This window comes from Periplaneta americana, chromosome 6, assembly GCF_040183065.1.
Source record: "Periplaneta americana isolate PAMFEO1 chromosome 6, P.americana_PAMFEO1_priV1, whole genome shotgun sequence".
Classification (NCBI taxonomy): domain Eukaryota; kingdom Metazoa; phylum Arthropoda; class Insecta; order Blattodea; family Blattidae; genus Periplaneta; species Periplaneta americana.
Window position 1 is genome coordinate 37,416,368 of NC_091122.1, and position 15,942 is coordinate 37,432,309.

The 15,942-nt window shown below is 34.0% G+C and overlaps 2 protein-coding genes across 2 annotated transcripts in view; one reads left to right on the forward strand and one right to left on the reverse strand.

Moving 5' to 3' along the window:
• Rnp4F (RNA-binding protein 4F) overlaps nt 1-6,581 on the reverse strand; it is a 40,180-nt gene extending 33,599 nt beyond the window's left edge. The window contains exon 1 of the mRNA XM_069827892.1: nt 6,383-6,581. Within this exon, the coding sequence (XP_069683993.1) occupies nt 6,383-6,547 (165 nt within the window). The 5' untranslated portion in view covers nt 6,548-6,581. The remainder of the gene's footprint in view (nt 1-6,382) is intronic.
• Nucleotides 6,582-6,636: 55 nt separating this feature from the next.
• Nucleotides 6,637-15,942, forward strand: part of LOC138701219 (carboxypeptidase D-like) — an 82,113-nt gene continuing 72,807 nt past the window's right edge. Inside the window, exons 1-4 of the mRNA XM_069827891.1 lie at nt 6,637-7,174; nt 7,638-7,870; nt 13,216-13,385; nt 14,588-14,749. Of these exons, the coding sequence (XP_069683992.1) occupies nt 6,716-7,174; nt 7,638-7,870; nt 13,216-13,385; nt 14,588-14,749 (1,024 nt within the window). The 5' untranslated portion in view covers nt 6,637-6,715. The remainder of the gene's footprint in view (nt 7,175-7,637; nt 7,871-13,215; nt 13,386-14,587; nt 14,750-15,942) is intronic.

Below are 15,942 nucleotides of genomic sequence, written 5' to 3' on the forward strand. Positions count from 1 at the left end.
AATGGAACTCTCTGCATCAAAATCCACAGTTAATTCCCGATTTACCACGAAAATCGTCTGTAGCTGCATTTAGATTGGCAACAGGCCATGATTGTTTGGCCAAACACCTGCATAGAATTGGAATATATCAGTCCCCTAACTGCCCATTGTGCAACTCAAACCAAGAAATGGATTCGGAACACCTCAAAATTTGTGCTTCAGTGGCTAGTCATGATAATATCTTTGAAAAATATTGGAGTGCAAGAGGTCAAATGACTTTATTGTCAAACGCCTGGCATTAGAAAACAACAACATTAATAATAATAATAATAATAATAATAATAATAATAATAAATCCTGCATAATTTTACTCTCTTACAATGCTTCCAAATCCCATTTGTAGCACTTTTTTTCGGATCGGAAATGAATAAAAAATTCCATATAAATTGCGAAACTTGTAATGCTTTAAGAGCATGGTGAAAAAAATATGTTGCTCCATCTATACAGTACTTATACTCATTGCATCATGGGTGCAAGAAAAGAATTTCACTCTCTGACTGAAAAAATTGTCGGAAGTTGCACTTTCCTAACTTTCCTTTGTATGAAAAGATTTTAACACTCAAAAGTCTTCCTGTCAATACATTCCTGTATTTCTGTAAAATTTAATCGTGCTTTGAATTCTGTGGAGTGTGCAGTAAGTTTGCAATATAAAATGACATAACAACCTGTGAAATAAATGCCCCTTTCATAATGGATGATGACAAGGATTGGACTCCTGTACAGGAGAAGTTGGGGTAAGTTAACATGGAGGATTTTGTTGACAATGAGTGACCTCAGAAATCTGCGGTGTTGACAACATGATTGTGGATCATGCTGCCACTATCACCCAAGATGAAAATTGTGTTGAGGAAATTGAATCTGCAGTGGAAAGTGTCTTCATATCAAAGAAGTCCTCGGAACCAATAATTATGCTTCCAAAATACTTTAGTGTTGCTCCTATAGCAGTGTATCAAGTGAAGTTACCTGCAGTTCCTTGAACTGCATAGAAAATGTTATCATTCATAATAGTAATGCAAACACAAGGCAAACAACAATAAAATATTGTTATCACAGGAAATGAGCTCTTATTTGCATTTTGGACTGTAACTAATGCACAATAAAATATGTTTTCTATGAAGTTTTCCTCATTTCATAAATCATATCCTGTCTACAGCATTCACTGTCCTGCTTATTATGCTTGAAGGCCACAGTCCCTTGAAAAGAGCATTAACAAGGTTATACTGTAATGATATAATGATGACTGTAGTCAACTCCGGAAATAGTGAACCTCTGCGGACTTGCATATTTCGTTCACTATATCCGAGGTTCACTAAATCCGAAGTGTCTCTCCCCTAACCTTAAATGACAGGAATGAATGAAATAGTGAACAAGAAAATAAAATACTATACAGTAATTAAAATATTTCATTCTTGTGGAATGGATTACACAGTATACTCTATACTGTTACTCACAGTTGATTTACTTAAACTATGCTGTCAACCCACGTCCGCTTCTGAAAGACCACATTCAATGTCACTTATAATATTCGCCTTATCTTCCCAAAAAACACTTTACGCTCGACATTTTTATATAGTACATTCACTGTTCGAACACTAGAAACAGACTGGTTAGGTATAAATGACAAACACTGTTACAGTGTGACTGTGTACTCAGCCTTAGAATTTCCCAGGTCACTTAATGGAAACCGGGAGGGGGTTGATGGAGTTTGAAAGCCATCAGAATCTTACCTTCATTTATGCTCTGGACATAATGCCCGTCCCCTTTTAATAAAAGAAGACAATTTCATTTTCCATTGTTTCAATGCTATCGTCATAATGGAAATATTTCTGACAACAAAAGGCAACTCTTTGATGGTGGAGGATTAGAAATAACAGTAGAGTAGTGTGCCTGAGAACAGAATAGTGGAGTGAAGCAAGGTCGTCATGCGTTGTCTGGATTTACAGTATAGATCATTGTCTAGGAATCACTAATCCTACCTTTGTCCTTTGACTAAAGGAGTAAGAATCTTAGAAACTCAACACATTCTTTCAATTTTATACTAGAAGATCTGACTTCAAATAAGAATTTGTCAGGATACAACTCTTGTAACTTCAATTTCTAAGGTCACTATAACCGTAGCGAGGGTTCACTATAAACGGAAATATTACCGGTAATGTACCTTTTAATGTATAGACGTCGGGACCAATGATTTAGGTTCACTACAGCCGAATGTTCACTATAACCAAGTTCACTATATCCAGAGTTGACTGTACTAATAATAATAATGGTAACAGTAACAATAATCATAATTAATAATAATGACGATAATGTCAATTATTATTACTACTACTACTACTACTACTACTACATTTTTAAAGTAGGTTATTTCACGATTCCTTATCAACATCTTCTTAGATTATTTAGCGTCTGAATGAGATGAAGGTGATAATGCTGGTGAAATGAGTCAGGGATCCAGCACCAATAGTTACCCAGCATTTGCTCATATTGGGTTGAGGGAAAACCCCAGAAAAAAACCTCAACCAGTTAACTTTCCCGACTGGGAATCGAACCCAGGCCATCTGGTTTCGCAGCCAGACGAGCTAACCGTAACTCCACAGCTGTGGACCACCACCACCAACACCACAATTACTATTATTATTATTATTATTATTATTATTATTATTATTATTGTGTTTATTTTTAATCGATTTTGAGCTACATCACTGCTACTTCATACCAATTTATACTATTATGTTCAGGGAAGCTTCAATGTCATATTTCATTTGGAGAAGCCATATAAAAGTTGGAATAAGTTAAGGAGAATTAGAACATTAATTTATTCTGGAGGAAAGTTTCTTCATGGATTTTGGAAGTTCTGAGCAGGTATAAATCCTATACTAAATTCCTATCATTTATATGTGCAGATTGTGGTGGCGTGACTATGGTTTTACATGTTTTAGATTTTTTAAGTTTTATGTAGTTTTGAACAGTAGCATAATGTTATGTTTATTGGTAGGAGATGATTACTGCTTGGTAGTGATTGCAGTAGGTTAGGTTAGGTTAACTTAGTTTTGCCTGGCTTAGTTAAGGTTAGCTTAGGTTAGGTTACTTTTGGTTGTGATGTTAAGTGACAGTTGAAATTATGTATTTCCGAAATTTTTTTGTATTGCCTTTCGCAAGTCGAGCATAAAACCATCGTTTGTGAAGAAAATAAAGTTGGAAAATCGTGGAGTGGTCGTTCTCTAGAATTATCGAAAATTTTATGAATTCTTACGTGAATGTAATGAACTTATATTTAAGGATAATAACAAAACTGCTTTAACCCAGGAGAAGGCGTATAGCGGGGAAAAGATCACACTACTTTAATGGCAGGAAACCTCTGACCTCCTCACTCTTTCATATCCTTAATTAGTGTCTTGTTGACAATTTGTGCACCTGAAATAATCAAAATTGTGCTCTATTTCGAACAGATGCTTGTTCTTCTTATAGCACTGTGTTTTTGACCGCTTGCACTCTCTCATGTTACAACATGAAAATGCATTCCCCTGCATCCCAGTAAGGCGCAAGGTGCACTACACTGGCAACATTGTGATGGCGTGACTTTCCTACTCCATCATAACCTTAATTAGAGCACTGTTGACATTTTGTGTACTTGTAACACTCACAGCTGTGCACTTATAATTACGAGTTCATTCTTTCTGTGTTGTCGGACAATCCTCCCTTTTTATAAATAACAGCTTACTATTCTGGTTTCCGTTTTATATGAAGAATGATTCTGCATTATTCATAAAATATTAATATATTATTTGTGTAACTTTATTAATGACCTCCAGATATGGAGGGTAGCTGTGAATATATTGAATAAGCAGTCGTGGACAGTCGATGAGGGGTGGTCCTCCAGCATGGGGGTTGGGCGAAGGGCTAACAACCCATCACCGTAAAAAACAGCTTGTTACGAAACCTTCAAATAAATGGATTTGAGGGAGGTGCGATATGATGATCGAGACTGGATTAATTTTGCTCAGGATAGGGATCAATGGCGGGCTTATGTGAAGGCGGCAATGAACCTCCGGGTTCCTTAAAAGCCAGTAAGTAAGTGACTTTATTTAGTTCTGTTAACATTACCGGTACTTCCGTAATAGGCCTATTTGGATTTATTGTGAAATGTAAAACATATTATTTCATATTTTCTACATAATATTGTAATATTCATTTCTGCAGATTTTTTCGAAAAGCACTATGATATTTTCTCCATTTGTATTAGAGATTTAATTCAACCGTTGTGTTTCTGCAATTTAGATTATAGCATTAAAGAAAAAAATAAATACCGGTACTGTAATTAAATTTTGAAACAGAAAAAAAAATGTAATGCGAAAATGTAATAAAATATTCCAAGGTTGTATTATTAAAAATCTTGTAGCCAAATTCAAGCAAAAATCAATAAGTTGAGTTCAATATTTTCAGTAGTGCTGTCTTTTTGGCATGCGCCTCCTCGTATTATAATGCATTTGCACCTTCTCCCGGGTTAACAATAATCATTATTTTGTCAAAAATCATATTCTAAAATAGAACTGGCTCTGAAACTAACTATAATAACTGTATATTCATGCAGCAAATTTCTGTGTGAAATCGGCGTGCGTGAAATATGTTTGTGTGCAAATAAATCGAATCCGAAATGATTCTCTTTTATGGTATAAAATATCATAAATAAACGGTAAAATTTGTGTTACATGCAGCACATCATAACATGGGAAATAATTCTATACTCACGTTACATTACTCTCAAGGAGTACTCAACATGATGAGCTCTATGAACATAAAATGAAATTTGGGTCTAGTTCCGAAAACCTGAATAGGCATTTAGACCTTTCTTGTACATGGAATATTTTTTAACTGTCCCAGAGATCTGGAATTTCACAGTTGCAGCCGCAGAGAGACTGTCTCCCAGTATGGATGCACCAGCTGTTCGTCTAACAGGCAAACAGTGTGCAGGTACTTACCCAGCTTATATTTTATGCTCAAAATGTCCCCTGTTAACTGCTACACATTGCTGACACCTTCTTATAAAATTATTATTAACTTTCACAAGTTCAGCAGCACTAATTGACTCCATTTCAGCTCTTTTGTAGTCTTTTACGAACATTTACTGAACCTGTTTCTTTGCATTTTTAGCTAGGTTTTTTATTGTTTTTATACAAGGTACGGGCCGGTTTGGAAATTTCTGTTGAAACTTGCGTCGCGTTTTCGCACAAGATTTTCTGTATTTTATGTAAATATTATAAATATACACACGATCACGTAATGAAAATGGAATTGGAACTAAACACTTCACACACTCATTACTAACTTCACACAAATAATTAAGCACAGCTCAGAAATTAAAGATCATTGGAGTATACATTCATCCCATACGGTAGCCAGTGTAGCACTGAGACCATCAACCGGGAACTGCGTCATCAGCGTGTTAGTCACAAGGTCGCCTAGGAGTGGGAAGCGGCAACTCTCCGGGACAGTTAAAAGATATTTCCTGTACTACGTTTTCCCGAAGGATTACGTAAGAGACATTCGAGGATATGTATTCAATTGGTTTTACGCAACGCTACATGCAATACACACTCCGATAGAAGTAGGTGTTCAATTACTGCTTTTACTTGTAAGTTTTTGCCGTTTCTTCTAATGAATAGTACCAATCTAATCTAAGCTAATTCAATCAACCCAATAGATTACATTAAGTTAGGCTGGCGATGATTACCTGAAGAAACAGCACATAAGATTAAATTAGGGGCATACCTAGGTTAGGTTAGGTTAGGTTAGACTGACATTTTCTCGGTTAGCTAATTGCCATGAAAATAAGTAATGTATCTCCCATAGTGCGTACTGCATATAGTGTCGCATAAACTTAATCCCAGAGAGGTCTAAATGCCAATTTGGGTCTGCAAAACTAGAGTCGGCAGAAATACTACGATGTTATATGGGGCCTCTGAAATATATGTTGACCTGATTTCGATTCAACATACCCCGGAAATTTAACAATAAAACACAAATTCTATCTAAGGATAGGTACTAACACACTTAAAAAAAGGTTTGGGCATGTTGTATTTATACCAAATAATATGAGAAATACATGTCTTCAAACAATTATACGTCCCATTTTATACAGCGCAGTTTACTTCAAAACAGGTTAATTTATAAGTAGCATAACTAAGTAGAGCTACTATTTCTAATTGGTTTTCATACAAATACATCTTTTAAAAAATGGAATCTAGTATTCATAAGAAAACGCAAATATAGATCTAAAATACTTATAAATGTAACTAAAACACTTAGGTTATGTTATGTATGATATGTAGTATGATTTTGTTACCTTTTTCTCAAGTTGGGTGGCTTGTTTATCTTGCTCTTCTTCATTATCTGACGTTTCATCTGAAGATTCATCTTCACTGTCACTTGATTTATCAGATATTTTATCTTTGTCTGACATTTTGTCAGTTTCCATTTTCTCACTTTCGTACACATCTTCCGCCGACATCTTTTAAATGACGCTGTTCAACAAGTATATTCAGAAATTCAAAATATCATGGTTTCAAGGCTGTTTCTGCACAGACACGGTAGTATCATTAGACGAACTTACAAAACCATATATTCTTTCTGAAAATCAGTGACATTTGTGGGATTACCGGAATAGTGTTGTGCTAACATGGGGACGTGTAAATTAATAGAATCGTTTGTTTATATTTTACTTTTGTGTTTTGCTCATTGTAATTCTATTTCAATAAGCAGAAAATTACAATATGAAGAGTTTCTAACTTCTCCACAGTATCACGACTATGAACAAATTACAAATTTATTCACAGAATTGAATTCAACTTATCCTCACTTGGCGAGGTTACATTCTATTGGTAAATCTGTGCAAAACAGAGACCTATGGATTTTAGAAATAAGTGAAAATGTGCAGGAACGCAGTTTAGGAGAACCGATGTTCAAATATGTAGCGAATATGCATGGTGATGAAACAGTTGGACGGGAATTGATGATATTCCTAGCTCAATATCTTCTAAAAAACTATGGCTCAGATAGTAGGGTGACTCATCTTGTCAATACTACTGACATATTTCTTATGCCATCTCTAAATCCAGATGGGTTTGAAGCATCACAGGTAAGGTGTTACTAATATCATGTGGAATAATATATATTTATGTGTTTTATTGAAGTGAGTCATTTCTAGTTAAGGTGTCGGGAGATACAAGTTCCGCCTATACGAGGAAAGAAACATACAGTTGTATTTGTCTTACATAAGAGTTTAAGAATACATTAATTTTGTAAGTTACATTATCTGTAAACTGTTATAACATTGAACGAAGGAATTTCTAGATTATTGTAAATTAATTTATCTAAGCTATCATCGTGGGGGCTCATCGTGCTAACCACACGATATCTCCTTTCCGGTTGGATGATCGTCCACCTCTGCTTCGACATGTGGCCGTCAGGCCAGCAGTCGGCTGGTCAGTCATGGCCCTTCACGGGCTGTAGCGCCACGGATTATTATTATTATTATTATTATTATTATTATTATTATTATTACATGTATGTAACTCCTCGTTTTTATTTCATTTACACAGGAAGGACTATGTGATTCAAAATCTGGATTTGAAGGAAGGATTAATGCAAATGGCGTAGACTTGAACAGAAATTTTCCAGACCAGTTTGATGGAAAAGCAGATGAAAATATCACTTATGGACGTGAAAATGAGACGGTTGCTGTCATGACATGGATTGTGTCCAATCCATTTGTTTTGTCAGGAAATCTACATGGAGGAGCAGTTGTAGCCAGCTACCCTTTTGATGATTCAGGGTTTGTGTTATTTTATGTGTATTAAGTTACTGGTATGCATCTTTTGGTCCAGTCAATGGTCATTATGAAATGTCTTTTATAGTCTTAAATTCTTTCTTAACTGGGAAATACAAATCTTATTTTTTCTTCATTTTTAATTGTTGTTATTTATCCTACTAGGCCTATAAACATCATGCTGAGCACTTTTAAAAAGTGGATTGATACACTTGAACAATTTATGTATCTAGGCTTAGAGTCTTAATGAACATTAGGTGAGAACTTTTTTTTTCAGTGGTGTTAGTGCCTTTACATAGATAGAATTTGTGTTGATTGTTAAATTTCCGGGGTATGTTGACTCGAAATCAGGTCAACATACATTTCAGAGGCCCCATATAATATCGTAGTATTTCTGCCGGCTTTGGTTTTGCAGATCAGAATTAGTATTTGGACCTTTCCCCCCTGCCTCTCGCTCCCCTTGTCTCTCCTTTCCTTTTTTCTCTCCCTTATTCTGCGTTTGAGGTTGCGGGTTCGATCTCGGCCCAGGTCGATGGCATTTAAGTGTGTAATGACCCTTTCATTGTATGCTTACATATTGTACTGTGATTGCCAGCATTATCATACATGCATTTCAACGTCCTCATTCATTCTGTACATTGAAAATACACATCAGTTATTGTTTTGGTGGGCAGAACTATTACAGAAAGCTGTTCCAAAATATTAATATACTCACTTACACTCACAGTGTGAAACTTGTCTAAATATAAAATATTGTTAATCACAACATTTGCTTTTTTTATGTTTTGTTATTGATGAGATTTATTCATTAAGAAGTAATATAGGCCCTATTCTGGTGCTTCTGATTTCATCAAGACAGGTTTCGAGATTAACATTTCTGCTTAGCTTTACCTTGAAACCAACCTTCTAATGTTATCTCTATCCATATCCATCAATAAGACACTAGACAAAGACTATATAGCAAATTGGAAATGTAACACACCTGTGGAGTAACGGTCAGCACGTCTGGCCGCAAAACCAGGTGGCTCGGGTTCGATTCCCGATCGGGGCAAGTTACCTGGTTGAGGTTTTTTCCCTCAACCCAATACGAGCAAATGCTGGGTAACTTTCGGTGCTGGACCCCGGACTCATTTCACCGGCATTATCACCTTCATTTCATTCAGACGCTAAATAACCTAGATGTTGATACAGCGTCGTAAAATAACCCAATAAAATAAAATAACTTAAAATCTCAAATTGTACTGGTAACACTGTAATGTTGAGTTACAGTATAATAAATTTGGTTATGAATTACAAAGAAACTTCACTAAATCTTGGAAGCTGTAATATTGTCACAAGCAATAGTAAGTCATTAGTGAATTTTTCGGCTTGCATTTTCTTTCATAATATGCAAAAAAAAACTTACATATTTCACTACTGTTAGTTTTGTAGTGTTAATCAAATCATATTCTTATGAATACCTCATTATTAATTATATTTATAAATTTAGGCCTATATTCATTCTCCCTTCTCCATAAAATATCTTATGTACTGTACGCAAAATTAGGTTAAGAATCACTGAATTTCACTTTGTACACTCGTTTTAGAAGCTTATTTGTCTCATTTTTTTATATTAGCTGACGGTATTTTGGGATTGATAAAACAGGTAAGAATAAAATGTGCTATGTAACGAAAATAAAATGACAAATATGATATTCAAATTTTCTCATGTCCGTATTAAACAACTACTTTGCACCAATAAAGGTTTAATATTGCTTTCATAAATTGTTAAAAATCAAGATATAGAACATTTTGGTAGATTAAAAGAAATTTATACATAAATTTAAAATCTCTGAATGAGCTAAGTAGCCTAAATGTTTACAAACCAGTACATTAGTGATGTATATATTCAACATTTGCCTGACCTGTAATAAATATTAAAATGCATCATAAATGGCTAACCAATCTTTGTTAAAGTATTAGTTGCTAAACGTTCTATTATTATTGTCTAAGCAGAGCTTTTATGTTATGAAAGATCCAGAATTTCACTTTCTTCATAAACACTAATAATAGTACAGTAGAACTTGGTTATAGCAACCTCGTTTTGTGCGACAACTCGCCTATAACGTCAACTATTCTGTGGTCCCAACTAATTCCCCATAAGACTTATGCTTTTCTACCTTGCTTAATACGACAAACGTATATGCGTCTACCTCGCATATAACGTCATTTTCAACCTCAGTTTTCTAAGAACCAAAGTATTTTAAGAAGTATTTTGCTGAAATCTGGCAAATCCTTTACTGTTCCCTTCTATCATAGACCAGACAGATTCCCCATCCCATTGTAACCTGCCCGATTTCATGCGATATTAATGGTACCTGCATGCAGTCAGTTTCGACAGGAAGTTTTCACTAAGTGCACGCATTTTAACGCAGTATGGCCACTAAAAGAAGTGAGTGACACTTTAGAAGCCATTAGAATTGCGAACATTTCTATGAAGCTAGGGGAGGGAGCAGTGAAATTGCAACTGAAATAATGAACATAGAAAGTAATTTAGAAAGTGTATATTGGGCAAGTAGGAGACAACAGAGTAAAATGACTGATTATTTCACTCCTCAATAAATAAGTTTGGTGAGTAATGAAGAAACTGTTTTAATACAGAATACTGTATTTATAATTGTACATGTATTTTATTGTGTTCATGGTATGCTTAAAAGTGAATACATAAATCTAAAATAAGCCTAATTATGTTTATTATTTTTCATTTTCCACCTCACTAGACTGATAATATGAATCTCGGTTACTACGACACTCGTTTATAACAACATAATTTTCAAGGTCCCTTGAATGTCGTTATAACCAAGTTCTACTGTACTTTAAAATATGAGAACATTATCATTAATTTTTAATATTAAAATTGTAAGACATTTATTAAGTACGGCAATTAACTAAAATTTATTGTTTTCTCGTAATGAACATACAGGTAAATACCTAGTCAGATATGATATTGTTGTTATGTATCGATAATTTTGTCAGTTTATGTTCATTATCATTATTCTCATTATATACTAACACTAATGAAATAATTATGTCACTCAGTATTGTATAATCATTGGTTTACAAATTTATCACACAAATATAATATGCTTTATTAAATTTGTTTTTTCAGAAGACCATCCAGAATTTGATAAGTTCTTATAGTTGAATGTATTAAGTTAATTTTTAGTGTTATAAAGTGGTAATACCTTTTTTCTCCCACATCCTTTCCTTCTTTGTTTCCTCTATTTCTGTTTTGATTTTTTTGTGTAACTTTTTCTCTCACACCCAGCTTTCCTAATTACCATAATTACACTGTAAATTGTTTTGACTTATTATGCTGCATAATTATTTATGTGACTGCCTAAATACGGTACCTACTTACTTTCCTATTATAACAAGAATTTCATACACTTAATAATAATAATAATAATAATAATAATAATAATAATAATAATAATAATAATAATAATAATAATGGTAATACAGTAAAACCCCGATTATCCGTCACCCTATTAACCGATTGATGGATTATCTGACTGTCTTTCTCTCTCGCAGAAAAAAATATGAAGTACTGTACATTAAATTAGCACGAATTTTTTCTACAGAGTGTGTTTTACAAACCTTTACCCTTACGCTTTATGGTCTACTATTCGAGTGGTCGTACTGTTTAATTTATATGCAAAATGTCTTCTACAAGTGTCAAAAGAAAACATGTTTTACTACGGAAAAAAGTGCAAGTATTTTTTTTTTGTAGGTTTCTTAAGTAGATTTTAAGTGCAAGTAATTGAGTGGTTTGGGAAAAGAGAAAATGTGGTTCATCTCACATCACAATACGAGATACGAATTACAACTGTGCGTGATTTAGAGTAATGAAAAACAAAATATAAAGTGTATAAAATTTGTAAATCTACAACATGAGACCTCTATTATTCCTATCTTTCCACAGGCGGTCGTCATATGGGGTTTCCTTGAGCATTAAAAACCCGTCATTGAAAACCAGACTTAAGTACAATAAATAATGTTTTAATAACTGGCATCGGAAAATCAAACTTGAATTGCTAAAAAAAGATTTAAATTAGTAAACTTCTGATCCACTAGTTATCGTATTAAAAGAGATCATGGAGTAAATTACGAAAATATTATGTAGCTACTTAGTTTATGAAAACTTTTATGGTACGGATTATCCGATTTTTTCGATTAACCGTTCACTCCACCACCTTCATTACCATGGATAATAGAGGTTCTACTGTAGTGAAGATGATAATGGCAATAATAATGAAAATAAATAATAGTAATAATCATCGTCGTCATCATCATCATCATTATCATCATCATCATCATCATCATCGGCATTACGGCCTTTATAGTTTAGCCTTAGCCTCCCTCAGAACATCCGACCAATCACTCCTGTCTAATGCTCGTGTTCTTCATCTTCTAATTCCAACTTTTGTTAAGTCAGCCTGAACGTCATCCAGCCATCTCAATTTAGGTCGTCCAACTTTCCTTCTTCCTAATGGCAATCATCTAGTACAGCTTTGGGTGTGCGATTGTTCTCCATCCTGGTTACATGTCCCAGCCACTCTAACCTCCTGAGTTTTATATCAACAACAATGTTAATATCTTTATACAATTAATATAACTTGGCATTTGTTCTGATTCGCCAAAACCCTTGCTCATAAGTAGGCTCAAAGATTTTTCGTAATACTTTCCTTTCCCAGGCATTTAAGATCTTTAGTGCCCTTTCAGGTAGAGTCCAGGTTTCACTTCCATATACTACTATTGGTTTGATAATAGCTTTATATATTCTTATTTTAGCTTTTCTTGAGATACACCTGGACTTCATAGTTTTATTCAATGCCCAAAGACCTCGGCTTCCAGCTGCAATCTTCTATTTTATATCAGTCGTAACATCATTATTGTCTTTCACCATGGAACCCAGATACTTAAAACGGGAAACTCTATCAAAATTAGTATTATTTAAATTAATCTTAAATAATAATTATAATAATAATAATAATAATAATAATAATACTAATAATAATAATAATAATAATAATAGTACTTGACACTATTTAGTTCAAGTGTTAATATTATCGTATATTCATTTAAATTTTCGAGGAAATTGTTTTCATTTTCTGAATATCAGTTTAAAAGGTAATTAAGTTAAGAACTAATTAAACAAAAACTATGTCAGTAAAATCTAATCTCCTAATGTTTGTGTATTAGTAATCCAACACAAACAAGTTTCATTCACATACTTTAAGGGCAAATTTTAGTTGTTCTATATCTGTTGAAAATATTTCAGAGTGTGTTTGTATTCTTGTTTCTGTTAGAACGGGACGTGAATGCTGTGAGGAAAGTCGTTCTCCAGACAATGACCTATTCAAACATCTTGCCACAGTGTATGCTAGTGCACATCCTGTTATGCGGAATGGAAATTCTTGCCCACCAGAACATTTTGCAGGAGGAATTACCAATGGTGCGATGTGGTATGAAGTAAAAGGTGAGCATCATGCATCTCTGATATGAATTTCATCATTGCTTATGGCATTTGCACGTATGACATCAACATGTACTGATCTTGTATGACTACTTCTCAATGGCCAACTGTAGGAACATTTTAAATACACTTTTACATAGGATTGATTCAGGACACACTTCTGAAAAATGTATACTTCCACATATGAGAGGCTCAGAAGCAAAGGGTTATAAGTGCACTTAAATTATTTGTGAGAAAATGTGGTTGAAAGTACTTAAGATTTCGTAAATTCCGTGAAATTTTTTATTTCAATTTTAGTGTGTGGTGTGGTTAAAAGATGTATCCTTTTGCCACTAAAATTTTAAATGTTTTAGCTTGCCCTGGATGCACTTAAGTAATGTTCTTAGAAATGTCACTTGTACCCCTTTGCTTCTGACCTCCTCATACATATACAGACATAAAGAGAAATAATGAAGGAAGTGAACATATAATTGAGAAAGTAAAGGGTGACTCAGAAAGGAATGCATTTTTAGAAAATTGATAACTTGGTTATTTTTAATTATTGTACATATTTATATGAACTAAAAATGCAGTCTTTGGAAATTACTTGTGAAAAGTCATATCATCCAGATATCTACCTTCACGGTGCTGACACTCCTCCAAGCATAACATCAATTCACCCACTACATCTTCACAGATCTGCTGAGGAATTGTTGCCATTTCTTACACTAATTTAATTTTATACAGATGCAAACACAAGTCCTTTTTTAACATATGCTGCAATTTGATCAGTGCAAATTTAAAGTTGCAGCTCATTTGCTGACTGAACATCATGGGTGACATGTCATAGATTGCCGACTGCACTCGATATTTTCCTCACTTCTGATGCTCCTACGGCGACCACAGGATGCACATTTGTTGTTGAGCCACTGACTTCAAACTTCTTCATCCATTGTTAAATAAAATTTGCACTTGGACACTGATTACTTACACAAAACGCATGTTGTTCATCAGTGAAGCGATTCATTGTCACTGATTTTCCAAGACCATTTCTACCACTGGAAACTTTCACAAACTATAATAGTTGACGTATTATTTAAATAACAAAAACATGTTACTTTTTGAGTCACTCTGTATTTGTGTTAAAATAAATTACAATATCTAATTTCTCATCATTATATATAGGAATTAAACACTAATATTTATTACTTACATTTTATTTGCAGGTGGGATGCAGGATTTCAACTATGTGCATTCCAATTGTTTTGAAGTTACGTTTGAACTGAGTTGCTGCAAATATCCCAATGCATCTAACCTTCCCACAGAATGGGCTAACAATAAAGAATCGCTTTTGTCCTTCATGGAATCTACACATATGGGAGTTAAAGGTACATAAGAAATAAATCACTGAATGATGTGAAGAAATGTTTTCTTTCATTTTACCATTTACTACTGTTGTGTTAACGTGGTAAGCATATGAAAAATCAGCTTGTATATCGGTTGTAACTAATCATTTTGATTTAATGGATTATCATGTAGGCTTTTACCAATTGATAGAATCAGATTAAAACTGGTTACACATCCCGTCTGGGATCTGCAAGCATGAGTGACATCACGCGGTGGATAGAACCAGTACTGTAGTATATGCTCGCACATGTGCACTCTCTGTTTTACAGACAAAGCTAACGCCCGCTGTGCTTTTAGATTCCAGGTGACTAGTGTACGCATTTTTGTACTTTTTTTTTTCTCCCTTTGTACATGAAACGTTTTGCTACTGTGAAATCGCGAGTATGATTTTCACCTATTCGCCTCTTTAATTTCAGTAATTATGAGTCTCTTAACAAGTTGTGGTACTAGTTAGGTTAAAAATCAAGCAATCACGTTCATGGAAATGTATGATTTGGTAAATGGTACAGAAGTGTCAAAAGTTACTGTCATGTATTTTTACAATAATACACAAGAACCATTGAACATCTACCAAAGAAAACAGCTGTTCTCTTTCGACTCTGCACTGGTCATGTCTGCCTGAATTGAACACCACAACAAAATAGAAATAAAACCCACAAATACATATACCATATATGACAGCTGTGGAGTCATGAACAAGGAACACCTCCTATAATGTAAAAAGCTTGACCTGAGAAAACAAAGAAGACAAGATCTTGCTGAATTATATTGGGACGCAAGAGAATTAATGGCTTAGGCCAATATTCAACCATTAGGAAACAACAATAAACATATTTTTATAATAAATTTTATATGAATGAAATTTCATATAGATTAATAGAAATTACTAAACATTTAATAGTACATTATGCAACGAGCCTATAATGATAGTAATTAAGATGCGAGTATGTTAATTTTCATACGAGCGTCTTAATTACCATTATAGGCAAGTTTCATACGACTTTTTATGCTCGATCATATTTCTAACTTGAAATTATTCAGAAGTATTCATTTTATTTGTATCTGATTGAAGATCGGAAGTGACCTTGTGCATAGATCGTAAATTGTGAGATGTGCACAGACGCGAAAGTATTGATTTTTCCAAGGAACAATGTCATTGACCTTGATGTAATGT